This window comes from Suricata suricatta, chromosome 3 (genome assembly GCF_006229205.1).
Source record: "Suricata suricatta isolate VVHF042 chromosome 3, meerkat_22Aug2017_6uvM2_HiC, whole genome shotgun sequence".
NCBI classification, from domain to species: domain Eukaryota; kingdom Metazoa; phylum Chordata; class Mammalia; order Carnivora; family Herpestidae; genus Suricata; species Suricata suricatta.
The window spans coordinates 129,881,362-129,900,286 of NC_043702.1; the positions used below are offsets into that span (position 1 = coordinate 129,881,362).

The 18,925-nt window shown below is 33.8% G+C and overlaps 1 protein-coding gene across 4 annotated transcripts in view; it reads right to left on the minus strand.

Annotated features, from left to right (window-relative positions):
• Positions 1–7,956: 7,956 nt before the first annotated feature.
• ODR4 (odr-4 GPCR localization factor homolog) overlaps positions 7,957–18,925 on the minus strand; it is a 34,302-nt gene continuing 23,333 nt past the window's right edge. Inside the window, exons 13-15 of one of the 4 annotated variants that reach the window (XR_003906821.1) lie at positions 11,292–11,402; positions 9,755–9,951; positions 7,957–8,208 (exon numbers count right to left, since the gene is read on the minus strand). Coding sequence is in view for 2 of the 4 variants with exons in the window: in XM_029935182.1 (XP_029791042.1) it covers positions 9,884–9,951; positions 11,292–11,402 (179 nt within the window). In the remaining 2 variants the exon portion in view is untranslated. Of the gene's footprint in view, positions 9,579–9,651; positions 9,952–11,291; positions 11,403–18,925 lie in introns of those variants that run through there. The other 3 variants (XR_003906820.1, XM_029935182.1, XM_029935181.1) reach the window with 3 other exon arrangements.

Genomic DNA, 18,925 nt, shown 5'->3' on the forward strand with positions numbered 1-18,925 from the left:
CAACTACTACAAAAATTTTGGGTCTTTGATTTCTTCTAGATCTCCACTGAATTATTGTTTTTACATTACATTTCCAATTCATCAGAGTGCTCACTCTCACACATTCTCTCCCTCTCTCTCTCTGTCTCCATTATGTTTTTTAAATGTTTATTTTTGAGAGAAAAAGAGAGAGAATGTGTGTGTGTGTGTGTGTGTGTGTGTGTGTGTACTTAACCGACTGAGCTACCCAGACCTCCCTCTCCATTACATTTCTAATTCATTAAAGCATTCTCATTCTCCCCTTTTTCCTTCTCTCCCCTCCAGTCCCTATCTTGCTCTCTTGACTTCCCTTTTTATTCAGCTTAGATTTCATGGTTCATCATTTGAAGAATATTCTTAATTAAATTCTTGTCAATTTCCTAAATTTTCTAGTCCTTCTTTTGTTTCAACTCATCTGTTAGACAAAACTACAGGTATTACTATTCACTTCTTTTTAAAAGAAGACAGACTAGTGGGGGGAAACAATCATACAATTTCAATCATTTATTGTTACTAACTTCAAATGAGGCTGTACTAATTCACAGTCTGGTAATCCCACTGTTTCTTGATCTTGGAGGGTCAACTTGATCTCCCATTCTTGGAAAACACTCTTTGAAATCTTCTTTACTCCCTCTCTTTACTCTCAGCAGATGACCTTACCAACTTCATAAAAATCTGAAGGCATCAGGTGAGATCATCTTCAACTTTCCACTGCCAAACCTACAAGCCCATATGCACTTGCATCAATTTTATTCACTCTCTGAGATATTAAATGTTCCTTTACTTGGGGCCAATAGCTACCTATGCTTCAGAGACTATCACTTCCCACCTTCTCAGGAATCTTACACTCATGTTCTCTTGTTTCTGTACAATCATCCCTTTTGCTTCTACTTACTCAATAACTCCTTTTCATCAATACCTTCTCCTTTAATATGTAGATGCCTAACTACTAAATAGTAGTTTTAATGTGCCATTGTCCTGAACCTTACCTCAGTCCCTGAATTGTTAAAATGAAAATATTCTGTAAATTGTAAAACATGATATGGAAGTAAGTTTAATGTTAGAATTTGTTCCTACTTAAAGATCAAATTAAGTGGCCTCCCAAGGTGTTGTTTCTTAATTAGAAGATCTAAGGGGCACCTGACTGGCTCAGTTGATTGAGCATCCGACTCTTGATTTTGGCTCAGGTCATGATCCCAGAGCCATGGTGTCAAGGCTTGCATCCACCTCTGTGCTAAATGTGGGGCCTGCTTAAGATTCTCTCTCCCTCCCTCTCTCCCTCCCTCTCTCTCTCTCTCTCTCTCTCTCTTTCTCTGTCTCTCTCTCCCCCCACCTTCTGCCCCTCTCCCCTGCTCACTCTCTCATGTGTGCACACTCTCTCTCTCAAAAAAGAAAGAATAAAAAAGAAGATAATCTAGGCATACAATTCAACCCTCCATAATCATTAACTATTATTTCATTTATAATTTATAATTAAAATCTAGCAAATGTTTTTAATAGTGCTAACTTAAAAGCATAGGATTTTTTTAAACATTATTTTTGTTTAAATATAAAGATTGCAGTCTAGCATCTTAGCTTGTTGACATTCAGAATTTTAATCATAGGACCAGGCATCTGGTGCATCTACAATTAAATTGGATTTAACTAAAATAGAACCTAAGAACCGATTAAACTCCCTTCATCCACACCAGTAAGTTCCCCTTCACAATTCTGTAAGCAAAAGATCTCCTTAGCAAACTGAACGAATTGAGTGAATGATCTTTTCTTAAAAGATCAAGCCTTTTCAATTAAGAGTTTTTCTACAGGGCTCTTTGGGATCAGAATTTCGTAAATTCTACAGAACAGCATAAAGTCTAGCTTCAGTTGATGGTGCTAAGTATGTAAAATATTTACAAAATATATTTACAAAAATGACAAAGAAGAAATAATCTATTTCTGATTATTGAGACAAATAATAACTATTTACTCAAATGTATATTCTTCCTAACTATGTGTCATTGGATACAATACATAATGATGTGCACTCCATTTATATCCACCAAATTTAGATCCATTTCACAAATCTCTGGCCTGCTTACACATAAGAGTATTATAAAAATCCACTGAGATAATATATGTGAAAACACTTTTAAGAAGGCAAAAGCAGACAAACAACTGTGATTTCTAACTACTTTTATCACTGTCCTTAGCCAATAAATCAAAACCTATTATAATATTAATTTACTTTTTACTAGGCTATGAATTGTATGAGAACTCATTGACTACCTTTACTTCATATTTCCAATATAATTATTTGAAGTCACACATTAAGAACAATTTAGTAGATATTTATTAACGTTGACTATTGATACTTGGATATATTTTTTAAATTTTTTTAAAAGTTCATTTATTTTGAGAGAGAGAACACGTATGAGCAGGGGAGTGGAAGAGAGAGAGGGATAGAGAGAATCCCAAGCAGACTGTGGCCATCAGTGTGAAGCCTGATGCGGGCCTCAAACTCACAAACTGTGAGACCATGACTTGAGTCAAAACCAAGAATCAGATGCTCAACCGACTGAGCCTACCCAGGCACCCCTAGGCAAATATTTTTAGATCAAAGCCAAAAAACAAATACACATTGTAATAGAGCCTGATATATTCTCAACTATTTTGGTAAGACAGTTATGAACCTGTTGACCTTTGAACACTATCCAAGTACATAAAAGGAAAAGACATTTATTTACCCACAAAAATGTCAGAACAGAAAGAAGGACAACAGAGGTACTATAGGAAAAGACAGATTGTGGTAAGGATAATATATGGATTATGTTTTTAGAGTAATAATGGTAATTATTTCCCTAGAGAACTTCTTGAATTCTCTCCTTTCTCTTATATTTTTAATCATTTGTAAGATTTGACATACTAAAGAATGTATGTGTAATAAGTCTCCTGTGACGAATGCCATCAATTCTTTCCCTCCCTGTATGCATGTGCTACTCCTCCATTGAGAGGTGAGCTTCTTTTCCAACTCTCCTATAGGAACTATTCTGGTACTGTTTGCTTTGACCAATAGAATACAGACAAATGACATTCTGGTATTTATGAGCCCAGCCCTTTAAGAGATAACAATTCTCACTCCCTTGCTTTTGGAACACTAATTTTTGAGGCTCTTCCTTTTGGAATTTAACCACCATGATTTGAGAAGCCTAAGCCATGTGGAGAGGTTATGTGAAGAAACAGCAGATAAATCGCCAAATATATGAATGAGTTATCTTGGATGTCACAGCCGTTGTTAGATAACTAAAGCCCAAGCCAACATCATGTGGAGCAGAACCTTTCAGCTGAGCCAGCTGAACCCAGTCTATCCATGGAATCATAAATTAACAAATGATAATTAAAACCATTAATAAAATGGATAGTGCCAAAAGTTTTGAGATTATTATGAAGAAATAACCAAAACAGAAACTGGTACCTAGAAATAAAGTAGTACTGGGCCAAAGCCAAAACATGTAGCCTTAACTTGGGAATTTAGAAGAAGATGGAAGCTTTAGGGCCTTCAGGAAACAATAGTGGCTAGAACAATGTAAAAAATATTTTGAAAGGCAACCCTTATTATGAAAGGCACTTTCACATGAGGTAAGGTGAAAGGTAGAACTAATGGCTCATGGAAATCACTAACAGGAAGAAGTAACTGAATAAACTTGTGGATCTGACCAAGGAGATTTCCAGACAAAATATTGAAAATTCCAACTGACATTTACTGGCTTTGATCAAATATGGAAAGAGAGATGAACTAAGTAAGGAACTTTTCAGTTTTGGAGCAAACCTTATAGGAAATAAAAAGGGCCTGAACACATTTTTCCAGCCAGCAAGAAACTCTCAAGGAGGAAATGACCTCTGGGCAATGCTCACCTCTAGGGAATTGCAAGTAAAACAAAGCACAAGGTAGGTGAGAATGGATAGCACAGCTGTAATAACCCTTAGGACTGGAAGTATTTAAGCCAGTGCCTCATAGATCTGTTAGGTAGACAAAAAGACTTCTAAGAATCTTACAAGCATGTATTTTAGTCCACTCAATAAGGCAGTTGGTACTGGTTCCTAAGGATGTTGTCCTTCAGCATCCTGACACTTAGCTCAAAGTAGAGGGAGAGGCGTATCTTGAACAGATGTGTGGGTGTGCGTTTTGCTTGAGTGGATTATAATTTGATTATAATATTTTAAAATATTCAAAATAAAGAGAGGCTTCTGGGCCTTTAACCTTCAATGATAAGGAAGCAAGTTGAGAAAGCTATTCAACTTCAAACAAGCCACTCTCATGGAAAAAGACACTCAGAGTAGAGTCAAAACCTCATAGGGAAGGGCTAGAGCTGAGAATTAGGCCCTAATTAACATATATTCCCTGTGCCTAGAATCATGATTAATTAGAGACATGTGCCCAGTTGGAATTCAGAATTGCTATGAACCATTTCCTGCTTTGTACCTCTCATTTTCCCTCTTTTCAAATAAGAATCTATTGCCTGTCTTACAATATGAATATATGGGGAAGAGAACTTGTTTCTTTAATTTGCGCATCTTCATATTGAGAAGAGCTGCAGTAAAGGTGGCTCATTATGTACTTGAAATTGATTTAAATAATGAGATTATGGGGCTTGAGGCTGAATCTAAAGATGAAACTTTTAAGGTGTCCTGGGAGGTGGTGAATTCATTTTCCACATCAGGAACACAAATTGCTATATCCAGAGGATATATTAGAATAATAATCTCCAAAGAGGGTTGCCATTAAGTCCTTTCCTTCTCATATATGCATACCCATTGAGAGGTAAAGGTTTTTTCCCTTTCATATTTAATATAGGCTGGTCCTGTAGACTACTTTGACCAACACAATGCAGCTATGTTCTGAGATTTCCAAGGCAGGGCTTAGAAAAAGGGATTCATAGGTCCTACTTCTTTCCTCTTGGAATGCTCACACATGGGATGTTACTTCTCAAGTCCCAGCCATCACGATGGGAAGAAGCCTAGTCACCACGAACCCCAAGCCACAGAGGTCGCACAGAGGAAAACTGAGGTGTGATAGGTGAGTTCCCAGCTGATGGCCTGTATCAACTGCCAACCATACAAATGAGCTATTTTGGATGTTTCAAACCCAATCAAGCTCCTAGAAAATTGTAGCTCTAGCCTACACCATATGAAGAGCAACCTGATTCCTGTCCATTCAGAATTGTGGGGAAGAAATGAAACAATCATTGTTTTAAGCCAATTAAGTTTGGGGGTGGTTTGTTAGTAGTAGACAACCAAAAAAATATGTTAATACCATTAGGTAAATACAATGAACATGAAGTAACCCATTTCAACTCAAAAACTAAAACATCACCAATGTTTCATCTGTTCATTTGCTCCTTCTTGTCTTCCTGCTTTGCCATTAGGCCCACGCTGAAATGGTAATCACTTACCTGAATTTTTTATATCACTCTGCCACATTAAAAAAATTTTATCATAAATATGTTCTCATCTGATATAGATTAGATCTGCTTATTTTTGAACTTTATAAAAGCTATCATAATGCATGTAGGCTTCCGAGACCTGCCTTCTCAGGTCATTCTCCCTATTAAATAAAACTACAAAACCCATAATTCATTTTTCATTTCTTGTCAGTAAGCATTTGGGTGATTACAAATAAGGCTGCCTTGAACATTCTCACAGATGTACTCTTGTACACATATGGAAAGAATTTCTCTAAGATATATATGTAGAAGTAGAATGGTCAGGAATGAGTATATACATGGCTTACTTTAAAAGATAATGCCAAATTGCTTTCCAGGGCAAACTGTGTATTGGTGTACAACCCCATGTGTAAATGTCTTCTTATGCACATCTTATTCGATGATATTGTCATATCTCTTAATTTTTCAATCTACTGGATGTAAAATGATATTCACCATGGTCTTAGTTGATGACTTATGAGATTAAACATCTTTTCATGTGCTCAGTCATAACCTCTTAACACGTCTGCTTTGTCCTTTGCTCATTATGTCTACAGTACAATGAACAGAAATAATGATAAAAGCATCCTTATTGAGTTCCTGACTTTTAATGTATGAATACAAGTCATGCTGCATTATCCTTTTTTACATAATGTTGAATTCAGCTTATCAGTAGTGCTTTTGGTTTTAACATCTGTTAATATGTGGAAAGAGTCTGTAATTTTCTTTTCTCTTACTGAATGTAGGAGTAGTCAGATTCTACTATCAGTAGAAGTTACACTGGATCCACCAAATGAGCTGAAGAGTATTCCCTCTTTTGTCTTTCTAAGTCTTTGGAAGAGTTCGTATGAAATGTTAAAATAGTACTATCCCTGAAAAAGAAACATCTGTAGATGTGGGTTAGTCTATCAAAAAAATTTAAATCACTTACTTTCCAACACTACTGAATAAGTCTATCTAGCTTGTCTATTTCTTCTCTAGACAATTTAAGGAAATTGCATTTTTCTAGATCTTGATCAATTTTGTCTAAGTTTTCAATATTAAGATGCTTCTGTCAGTCTCATCATTTTCATCTCTGCTGTATCTATGGAATCCTTTTATGTTTGTTTATTTTTGAGAGAGAGCACAAGTGGGGTAAGGGCAGACAAAGAAGGGGACAGAGGATCTGAAGAAGGCTCTGCACTGACAGCTGCAAGCCCGATACAGGGCTTGAGTTCATGAACCGTGAAATCATGACCTGAGCTGCAAGTCTGACACTCAACTGACTGAGCCACCCAGGTGCCCCAAGAATCCTTTTCCATTTTTATGTTGTCTACTCGTGCCCTGTTTTCTTCTTGTTCAATTATACCAGTTTTATGGTCATGAAGACAACTTTGACTTTGTGATTTTGTTTTCGAATTCGTTGATTTCTTCCCTTGCCTCTAACTCCTTCCTTCAACATTGTTTATTCTGTTGTTCTTAAGTTACATACTCAGACTTTTTAAATTTAAGCATCTAAAGCTATTTTTGCAGTGCAGGATCTGCTACATGATGCAATTTTTCCAAATGTGGTACTTACAATTAGGTTCTAAGTACTTTTTTCTTCCATCTAGGGTTTTTAAAACATGTAAAAATGTATGATTTTTAAGAAAATTTAACATTTATTACTGATCTCTAACTTATTTCTGACTATCCATTTAATACTGATTTTTAAAACTATTGTAATTTATTTCATGCCCAATACATGGTCAATTTTTGCTGATGTAAAATGCTTAAAAATATTCTCTAATTGCTCATTATTTTAAATCTGTTGAATCAATATTGTTGACTGCATTATCTAAAACATTTTTTCCATTCACTTTTGACTTGGTTTATTTATCAGTAACTGAGAGCTGATGAAATTTCCCACCATGTTGTTCAATTTGTTGGTCTAGCCCTATAATTCATACATTTTGAGGCCATTTTATAAAGTATATATAAATTTCTTTCTTTCTAGTGAATTGATCCTTCTATTATTTAGTGGCTTTCTCAATCTTTAATAATACTACCATAAAATCTACTTTTAATATCACCAAAGCTACACAAATTTTGTTATTTGTGTTTTCATCTTTTAAAAAAACCTAGCCGATAGCTGGATTTTAAAAACCTAATCAATCTGTTAGACTGGGTTTAGTCTATTCAAGTTTATTTTAATTAGTATTACTTGATTTGTTACTATGATTTTACCAACTTTGTCCCTCTCCACCCCTAATTTCTTCCTTGTGTACTGTTACTGTCTTCCTATTCCATTATTTTAAACTTCTTTTCCTTTGCAATGATTCATTCCATGTCTATTTTCACAGTAACAGTTGAAATTTTACCATATTTAACAAACTTTCAACAGTATCTTCAACCACTCTCTGAATAATAGTCACCTCAGAACACTTTAATTCTAACCACCCTCCTCCCATATTATAAGCTATTATCCAGTTTCAATTATATCCTGTTTTAGAAGTCCACATTCATATTGCATAAAATGTTTATTTAGTCTTACATTTGTTTACAGTTTTATTTCTTATAAACACTTCTTTCATTACAATTGTTTTATATTAACAACACTTGATTTACATGTTTATCATTTTATTTGTTCACTAGTCCTTCGATTTCAGATCATCCTTGTGGAATCATTTTCCTTCTTGAAGATCATCTGTTTGCAGTTTCTTTAGTGAAGGTCTGCTGGCAAAAATCTACTTTTCATCCAAACATTTCAGTTCTGCTTGATACAAATTCAAAGCTGACAATTAGTTTTTCTCATAATTTTGAAGGTATTATTTCATCATCTTTTGAGTACATTGTTGCTACTGAGAAGCCTACAAAGTATGTAACTGTCTTGCCTTCATTGACGATCTTTTTGTCCCTTTGACTGCTTTTAAAATCCTGTGTTTGGTAATTTTTTGTTACACTACTTTGGGGTTAGGCATACATTTGATCCTTATATGCTTGGGATGTACTATGTATCCTGAAATCATGAAGTCATATTTTTCCAACAAATCTGGAATATAGTTATCTTCAAATATTGCCACTCCTCCACCCTCTCTATTCTTTCTTCACAGTACTTCTAGTCTTTGTAATTTTTCTCTCCATATCTCTTAACTTCTCTTTAATATTTTTATTTTCTTGCTCCTTGTTTCTCCTTGCTGAGCACTAGATAATTTCTTTAGAACTCACTGTTTATTGTGTCTTCAGTTGAGTCTAATGATATTCAACACACCTGAGATTTTTTAAATTTCACATAACATTTTTTTCATTTTTAGTAGTCCTTTGTCTATTTTTCATATGTGTCTGTGGTTCAGTCTTTCACAGAAATTGGTGATGAGATTTTGGAGAACTGAATCCAAAGTTTATTATTTGTATGGTTCTTTCTCATGCTAGCTGGTTTCAATGTGCACCTAGTAATCTCTAGTCATGAAATAATACTACTTTATCTTAACCTATGGAAATCTTGAGCCTGTATCTTGTTTCTGCCAGAAGCTCCAGGAAAACTGAGTAGCCACTTCAACTGTCCTGGCTAGGACAGCATGTCAGATGCAGATTCATCTCTTTGTTTCCAATCCAAGGCAAACTGCATATGGCAGTGCTGCAACCAGTGCTTGCCATCTGAGTAACCACTGCCCACTTGCATGCTTAATGCAGTCTTCACAACTCCCAACTCAAAATGTGTTCATTTTTGTAGGGGAGTAAAAATAGAGGTATGATTCTCAGAAACTTTCATTGAGCTGATTAACTCATTCAAAAGTAGATTCTATTCAGGATTTAGTTTTGTAGTTCCTAGTCTAATGTACAGCTAGAAGTAAAAGTCTAATATATTAAAACAGGTATGATATACTAACCTGAGAAAGCACATGATTTATGACAATCCCTACCAATTCAAACCTCTCTAGAAAGGTTGCCTTACTCCTTGATCAAAACTCAATCAATATTCTGTAAATAAGTATACCTTAGAAAGGTCCTAGAATATGAGTTTACCCAATAGGTAGTTGTCCCACTTTGTAGAAATTTCTCCACTTACTCTAAGATATTCAGTCAATGCTGACCACTCAAATTTTTAATATCCTGATCAATATGTGATCCAGATCAACAGGACTGAAAAATATGAAAATAAGCCATCATTTTGAACATTTTTAAAATCAGATAATAAGGATTTGTTACATGCAACTTCCATCTATATGCACAACTTTATTTCTGGAAGCCTGAGCCATCTATAATATAAGCAGGGATAAACAAGGCAGCTGGTGATTTCAATTTAGTCAGAAACACACCTAGTAGGCATTATTGGCAGCAGATCTGGCTGCTACTGTCTGAAATGTAGATGGATGGTCTGCATCTTTATGATTCAAAATTGCTGGTCAATGTTCTTTGGATGATCAGGAAGCTCTTTGTGTCTCACCCTAATCACTGAAGTAGTGAAAGGAGATCCCCGCAGCAAGGACTGCAACTGCAACAGCTGTGATCACACCTACAAGTAAAACAAACACAAAACACATGGAGATGGGATGAGCAAAAGAAAGGTAACTGATCCTTGGCTCTGGAATGCAGGTAACTGATGGACTTAAACAAGACACACATGTACGCCAGCAAAGTCTTAGGAGGCAAATACAGCAGGAAGTTGAACAGATCGCCAAGGTTGAACTGGTAACATGTACTTTTACCACACAACAGATGAACATAGGGGAAGGAAAGAAAAAATAAGATACAAACAGAGCAGGAGGCACACCGTAGGAGACTCTTAAATACAAAGAACAAACTGAGGGTTGCTGGAGAGGCGGTAGGAGGGATGGGCTAAATGGATGATGGGTACTAAAGAGGGTACTTGTTGGGAGGAGTACTGAGTGTTACATGTAAGTGATGAATCACTAAATTCTACTCCTGAAACCATTATTATGCTATATATTAACTAGCTTGGATTTAATAAAAGTTTAAAAAATAAATTAAATAATATAAATATGTACACTGACATCCCAGCCATTTCATGGTACCATAAGAGAGCTCAATGAGCAGTATGTCTCAAACATTACAAGGCAAAGTCAATTGTATAGCTATTAAAACTACAAAAACTCAGATTCCACCATTATAAAATCTAAGAATTAGTAAGCTTGTGCTGGTAACTTTTATTTTTATTCATTTTTTTTTCCTGATAATTTTGTTACCCAAAACAAAACTGACCAGAGGAGTCCAGACACAGACACACACATATACACACACTTTGGTACAAAGAATTGGGTAATTACCTAATGAGTAAGTGATAAGAAAAACAACTAAATTTCCTGGCTTCTAACTCTCAGTCAAAAGTCTTAAGGCTTACAAAGCATTTTTCAAATTGGCATTCCATGTACAATAGTCTATATGTTCTTCAATTAGTAAGTCTGAACAATGTTACAGTGACTGCCACACTTCTTGGAGCCTTTAATATTTTTAAATTCATTACAAATTTCCAGACCTGAAGTTGACTTTTTTCATAGAACACATATCAAAACCTTCTACAATAACAGTTTTGCAAAGAACACCAGTCGGCAAAGCACTAGCCCAACTATACTAATACAGTCCCCAAACTCAACATGGTTTTCTTCTAAAACCATAAAAAAAAATTAATAGAAAGTATGCTGTGTGAGGGCACTTGGGATAATGCACTATTTAGAAATCTTTCCATCTCCAGGATCCTGCATTTTCCATAATACTCAATAAATACAGCTTAAGCTAATACTTTTAAGAGAGCAAGATGAAATAGAAATAATTTTAAAATAATAAGAAAACCCAAATTCAAAATATCTTTTCAATGTTATAAGAGACATTAAATACCTATGTTTTGCTGAATTTTCAGTATTATTCTAGTTTTAATTGGTTGTTCTGGATGTTCATCATCTGTGTTGTCCAATGAAGCTTCAGTATTCGCAGAGTACCTCATACAAGCTGCAAGAGAACAATAATAATTTAATAATAATTCCTAAATGAGAATTATCATTTTAAAATGAATTTTAAGGAATGTTATAAAGAGCATATACAATTAGCTCCATTGTCCTTCAACTTGACCATTTTTTAAATAACAATGTATTTTCTCATTATCAAATGCAGGCAAATTCAGTCTCATGGAATACATGTCAAACTGACAATTTTTGAAATACCATAATTTTATAAGTGACTGAAACCAAACAGCCATAGAGCTAGTTCTGAGTGAGTCCCAAGAATTATAATTCATTTACTATATGGTAGTAGAAATAAACTGCTACTAAAAATCAAACCAGATAGGAGCAGGATAACTTTTACTCTTAATTGGTATTAACTTCTATCATTCTTGTTGATAGTTTGACAATTAATAACTTCAAATAATTAGATATTAATAATAAAAGCAGGGATTTGCAAACTGCAGCCCATGGGCCAGATCTATGTGCTCCACAAAGCCTAAACATATTTACTATTTGGCCCTATAGAGAAAAAGTTTGCTGACTGGATCTAACCTGATATTAGACATCCTTAGAGATCACATGAGCCAGTGGTTTTCATTTTTTCCCCTAATGCTAAAGAATCCAACAGAAAATCCCAGCATGTAATTATAGATGAAAATAGAATTATGCTAGCTAAAACAAGAATGAAGGGCTCCTGGAGCCAGACAACCAACCTTCGCTCAGAGGTGGTAATCAAATGCTGTTCTACAGAACTCTAGTGAATTTTCTGAAAGCATTTGCTTCATGTTGATCCCTTTATTTACAAAGAGAACAGACAGTAAATGCTACTATTTAAATTCAAAGTATGACAGCTAATTGCTTGAATTTAAAATGTCCTTGTAGACATCTTTATATCTCAATAAAACAGCACAGGTTCACAAACAGGATACATAAACTTACGGAAACAGATATGTGTGGTACCAAAATGGATGAAAGAAAAAGAAAAAACTGCCTAATTTTATCAATTTCCCATGAAGAAAAGTTTATTGTCATTTTCAGAAATCATCTTGAGCAACTAGTTCATTACAATCTAGGCTATCACTATTCCTTTTTTCCGTCTTCAAGCCTATGATGACAGTACTTCCCTATCATACTGGTTACAAAAGCTAACAAATTCTCATAATGAATGGTCTCTCAAACCGTTCAGTCTTCTATATTCCCACAGTTCCTAGTTTTCTCAAGGGCTATACCACCTTAGTTCTAGATTACATTACCCCACCCACTTCATATTTCCCCTAACTTCACCTATAGATCAAAAGGTTGAATGCACAGCACATTTTATTCATGGTAACTCACATACAACTTCAGCTTTTCTATTAGTAAATATTAGCTCTGAAAAGCTGTTTTGGGGGGGGGCACTAAAATCAGATAAATAAAAATAATGAAGCAGGAATTATACTTATTTGCTAAAGGATTTTTTTTACTTGAGTACTTGTATTTAAAGAGCACAAAAATGTGTTTGTCATCATGTTATTTGTACATTTAATACTGAATTGTTATATGCAAAAGTCATGCTCTAGTATGTCAAATCCTCTGCACAAATAATTCTCTAAAAAAGGATATTTCATTGCTCTATTTCCATGTTGAATCTGTCATACAAAATCATATTGATTTGATACAAATCTGAGATCATCTTCCTGAAGGAGAGCCATAAAAGTTTTTTGTGTTGGTTTTTGGTGGGGAGTTTTAGGACTTTAATTCAAATCTCAGACACTATGTCATTTTCCTAGAATCTGAAATTTAAATGCAAATAACATGGTTCAATAGGAAGTTAGATCTTAATCTTTTCTTAAAACCAGGTAATTTTAACTTTAGACAAGCCATGAATTAATCATGTAAGAAAGTAATCTTTCTCAGCAACTGTCAACAAAAGAGAAAACAAGAGCCATAATGAATGCATGCCAAGTGGTAAATGTGTTCAATTTTATTCTGAGCTGTTGATAGTTAGGCAGGACTGTTCAGATGCTTAAAATAAAACGTTAGGACTTGAACTCCTTAGTTGTCTTCTTCCCCATCCCTGAATACTAACGTAATGAGGTTTCCCTATAGCCAGTGACATAGTTGTAAAAATAATGTTCATTGTTACTTCTCTTTCCTTCATTACTATGTTTAACCATACAAAAAATTAATTAGCTCTAATAAAAAGACAGAATTGGCAAAGATGAGTTTTATTAGATTTTAAAGGTATGTCTCCAAATTTTTAGCTGATACTGTAGATAAAGTACATATGAATTACTAAGTTAATATCTAGTAGATGACTAATGCACCTAAGAAATTCTAAAGCCACAGTTATCCCTCACCTTAAGTGAGTCATTTTTATAAGCAAATTATTCTTCATCCCTTAAGTCATTTTTAAAAGTATGTTATTTTAAGGTACTTACCTGGCAAAATATGTATTTCAAACATAGCAACTATTTGGCAAGTATACTGTAGTATAGAAATAACAATAATCAGCAAATAATATCTAATACTTAGGAAAAAAGCCAGATGCTTATAACAAGTTTAAAATCCCTAAACATACAGTAATTTAATTTTTGAACTTGAACATTTGAACTCCACTTTTTATGGTTTATTTTATATGAAAACCCTAATTTCAAATATTGAGGAAAATCTATGTATACCATAATATACTACTTTCATGTTAATATTTTTCATTATAACTCAGAATGTTCACTTTTTAAAAGTTTTATAATAATGCTAGTTAATATCTTACAGTTATGTATCTCTTTTTGTTTAGAAAGCATTTTCCCTAACATTTATACTAAATTCTCATATCAACCCCAAGAGAATCTGGGGTTCAGAGGTGATCTGTTTAATGTTACATAGATGTAAGTGGCACACCTGGACTCAGGTACAGTACTATCTCCATAACAGGAGTGATAAATAAATAAACTGAGAAATAAAGGAGTGAATATACTTTTAAACCAAAAGGATATTTATGAAAAAGTACTTAATTTTTCTATTAAAATGTTTGCTCTTACTTTGTCCCATAATTTGGGAATATGTTTTTTTGCTATTAAAAATATGCTGATTACCAAATTATTCCTTCTAATTCAATAAATACTTGATGAAGCAAAACTAATGTAATTCTAGACAAGTCATATTCTTGACCACAATACATCTGATGCCAGTGATCAATTCCTAAAAAACCTAGACTTACTTTTATTGCATTCATCTTTCAAAATGAACTCAAATGTCACAGAATGAACACAAATGCTCTCAGATTTTTCTCTAATCCCATATGAGCATAATGCCTGTGCTGAATGTTCTGATAATTCTCTTCATCCTTCTATTTTAGAACTAATCACCTTGTTTTAGAATAACTCATTTCTCTGTATTTCCCACTATACTGTGAGCTTCTTAAGAATCAGGACTATATATTTGATCTCTAGAACCCTAATGCTTAATACATAATAGGCAATCAAAAGTAGTAATCAATCAGGGGTGCCTGGTGGCTCAGATGGTTGAGTGTCTGACTTTTGCTTTTGGCTCAGGTCATGATCCCACAGGTTGTAAGATCAGGTCAAACTCCTTAGTTGTCTTCTACCTCCCTCTCCCTCTCCCTCTCCCTTTGTCCCTTTGCTGCTCATATTCTCTCTTTCTCTCTCAAAATAAATAAATTAAAAAAAAATTTTTAAGTAATCATTCACTCATTCAGTTGGGATTTATGTATGTTTCCAAAACAGGGCATAGTCCTTAAAGAAACACATTTCCCATAATGAAGTAGTATCTTCAATACATTATATAATACTAGAAAAACCTATAATCTAGAAATCATGAATTTGACACAGGATACGTTTAAGTATACACAGCTAACCATTCCAAACTGCTGTTTTATTCCTTTGTGTTTATAATGTTAAATTCTTCCTACTCAGTTAATCCATCTCTATACTAGATTACCAGTATTAAAAAAATAGGCAAGAAAATAATTTTAAAATAGAGTTTGATATATACAACAAAATACCAATATTTTAATGGAAAGATTAAAAAAAACTTTTTTTAAATATTTGTTTATTTTTGAGAGAGACAGAGTGTGAGCTGGAGAGGGGCAGAAAGAGAGGGATACAGAATCTGAAGCAGGCTCCAGGTTCTGAGCTGTCAGCACAGAGCCCGATGTGGGGCTCAAACCCACCAACCATGAGATCATGACCTGAGCCAAAGTCATACGCTTAACTGACTGAACCACCCCGGCACCCACTAACTTTAAACAGTTATTTTTAAATACTTTAGTTACTAGCTCACACTAATATTTAACATGGCACAATGTTAATGATAAAGCTTACTGAAGGACAGTTGAAAAACAGGATTAAAATATATTTAGAATACCTATAAATGAAAAAAGAAACCATTAGAGAATGACATTTAAGTCTGATAATAATAGGTAAGAAGTATACTATCTTGAGGCTAAAAATAAGTCTTTTACTTATTTGCAAGGGTATTTCAGAGAATTCTAAGAATCATTAAAAATTATGGAACATTTACTATATTTCGGATTACCCACTATATACAATAGAGCATCAACTCATACAATAGATGCATGCTTTCAGTTAAAGCAAAACATTAAAAAAACAATGATAAAATTTGAAAATTCTAATGTCAAAACCTGGTTACTGTAGGTTGTTATCACTAACAGTATACATACTGTTAACATATTTTTTCCTCAATGAATAACAACATCACTGGAGATTCAGAATTTTTGATCGTTAAATTCTGTTACTCTTAAGACCTTACTACATGCTCTGCATTATTAACAATGCACGTACATTGTATCTTCCAAATCATATTATAAGCTTTGGAGGGAAGGAAGCTTGTCTTTGATTTTTATCTATCACATTTCCTTGAACAGAGCAAATGTTTAATAAATATCTGATGAATAGCCATACTAAAAGCTGTAAGCTAGACTATTTCTACTACTGTAAAGTGTCATGTCTTAAATGTTCTATAGCCCTTAAAATGTTCTGAACTATTTATCCATAGAGCTATAACTATTATATCCCTTTTAAATCTTCATGTTCAAGGTAGTATACTACAGAAAACTTAAAAACCTTACATCTGGCTAGACTTAATTTACAATTTTTCAAGCATAAAATAAGTATTAAAAAAAAGATGTGCTTTAATTTCCAAAAAATGACCTGTATCATACACATCAGTCAGTTATTAACAAGTATGTATAAATACCTATCACATTTGAGCATGGGCCTCTGAAAAATAAACATTCTAGGGGCTTATCACTCTCAAAAACCTTGACAGTTAAATGTGGAAGATTAAATGCAACTGATGAGTTAACTAATTATAAGTATGCAAAGTAATGTAAAAGAGCAGCACATAATTACAAAAAAGTATAATGGAGGGATTCACCCAGTTTGAGTACATAAAAGTTTATGTCTATATAGGTTAAAAAAAATTCCATTTAGCTCCTTGAAGACAGAATCAGTATGATATTGATTGATCTATGGATTTCAAACCTTAGGATTAAATGAGTAATTTGTTTAGTCATCAGATATTTACTGAGTACTTATGTGTTAAGGCTGGTTCTTGGCAAAGAACTGGAAATACAACAGTGAGCAAGAGAGGCAAAGTCCCTTCCTTGTATATTTTATGGAAGAATCAGTCAATGTTTGCAGAAATGGACATATAATGGTTTCCTAATAGTCGGAATTTATTGAGCTTTAGTTTTGTTTTGGGGAGGCTGTCGTGCAAGGCTGCTACAGCTGCTTTTCTACAAACACAGTACAGTGGTGGAAGCTACTTGGATTTATTTTTAATCTGCAGATTACTTTAAAAAACTATTATACTTCTTAATTAACTTCTGTTAACAATAGAGGTTAATATCCATTCATCATACTGCAGGATACAGTTAAAATCTAGCTCCAATATTTACCGGCTGTGAAAGCCTAGAAAAGTTACTTGACCTTTCTGAGCTTCAATTCTCTCATCTGGAAAATGAGACTAATAATAGTATCTATATCATAGAGTGGTTTAAAATGATTAAGTATTTGTAAGGCTCTTAAAATAGTACCTAGCATACACGGTAGGTTCTATATAAATAATAGCTGATATTATTATCAGAATATTAGGTTGAATTTAGGGTAATATATTTCAAGTAAGGCAAAACAGTATATTTAAACAAGTAGTTCTTAATCTTTTTTAGGTCACTAACCCTTTAACAGCTATAGCTCTTTCTCCAAAGAAAAATATACAATTACTTTCTATCTATGATATCCTGAAAGCCAGCTATGACCTCAAAGATTATGGGCACCACAGGTTAAAAATTTGTAATCTAGAAGACAAAGAAGGTAGTAAGAAAAAATGAGGTCTGGAAACTATAATGAAGAGACCAGTTAAAGATATGTGTGAATATTTGGCTTTAACATACTTAAGGCATGACAATTACCCTAAAATTTTGAGCATGCCCTCAATAAGGAAGTACTCATGTTTAACTGCTCCAGATTACAGAAGGTCTAAGTTATAGGAAAGCAGATTGGTATTCAAAATAAGGAAGAATATATATAAATCCCCATCTCCTAGGATTATAGATCTCAGTGTTATAAGAAAGAGGATGAACTCGGTCAGCTCTAATGATACCACATAAAACTCACTGAGGTTATCAACAAAAGAATGGGTCAAGAACTGTCATTAGGCACTAGAGACAGAAGCAAAGAAAACAATCAAAAATCCCTACCCTCATGACTCTAAATCTGGTTGGCAGACTAGTGCAGTCACTAATCTGGGAAAACACAATTCAGAAAGCAACAAACATTTCTTACCAGTTTACTTTCAAAATATCTATCAGTTAGGGAATGGGCTATAGTTGTACCTTAAAAAACACTAATTTTCAAACACCCCAACAAAGAAAACAAGTACTACAATGTAAAAATATTAAAAAAAGAAAACCTTCTCACATGCATAAATTTATGCATTCCGTCAAGGACAGAAATTACATGCTGGTTTTTTTTTTTCCCCATACGAAGTGTGTCTTGGGTTTTTCCCTTATTATTTTCTTTACTTTTTTTTTTTCTTCCCTCTTCTTTTTTTGGAGGTGAGGGTGGTTATGTTTAAATGAAGTTGCTTTTACAACACCAAAGACTTAATCATCCATTTCCTATATAAAAGGTAGCTACTTTTTTGCATGGACCTCAAGCATATTCTAGTATAGAGGTGGAATTTAAGGAAAGGTATTAAGCAGGCTGTGTTGTAGCCTATGAACAAGTAATAAATTGTATCATTTATCTTGAATGTATCATAGATAAGCTGCTATATAATGATTGCCACTTCAGATAGCTGTGAAATTAGGTAATTAATTGTCACTTAACCTTCTAATTTCTGTATAAGGCTAATTACATGAAACAGAAGTTGGTGTTTTGATTTTTTACTTTGCTTTTCTGTTTGGAGTGTCACTGTAACTACTGTATTGTAAATGATGGAAAATAATTGCATATGTTAAAAAAAATATGAAACTTTATAAAGTAAAAAATAAATAAATAAAATTTC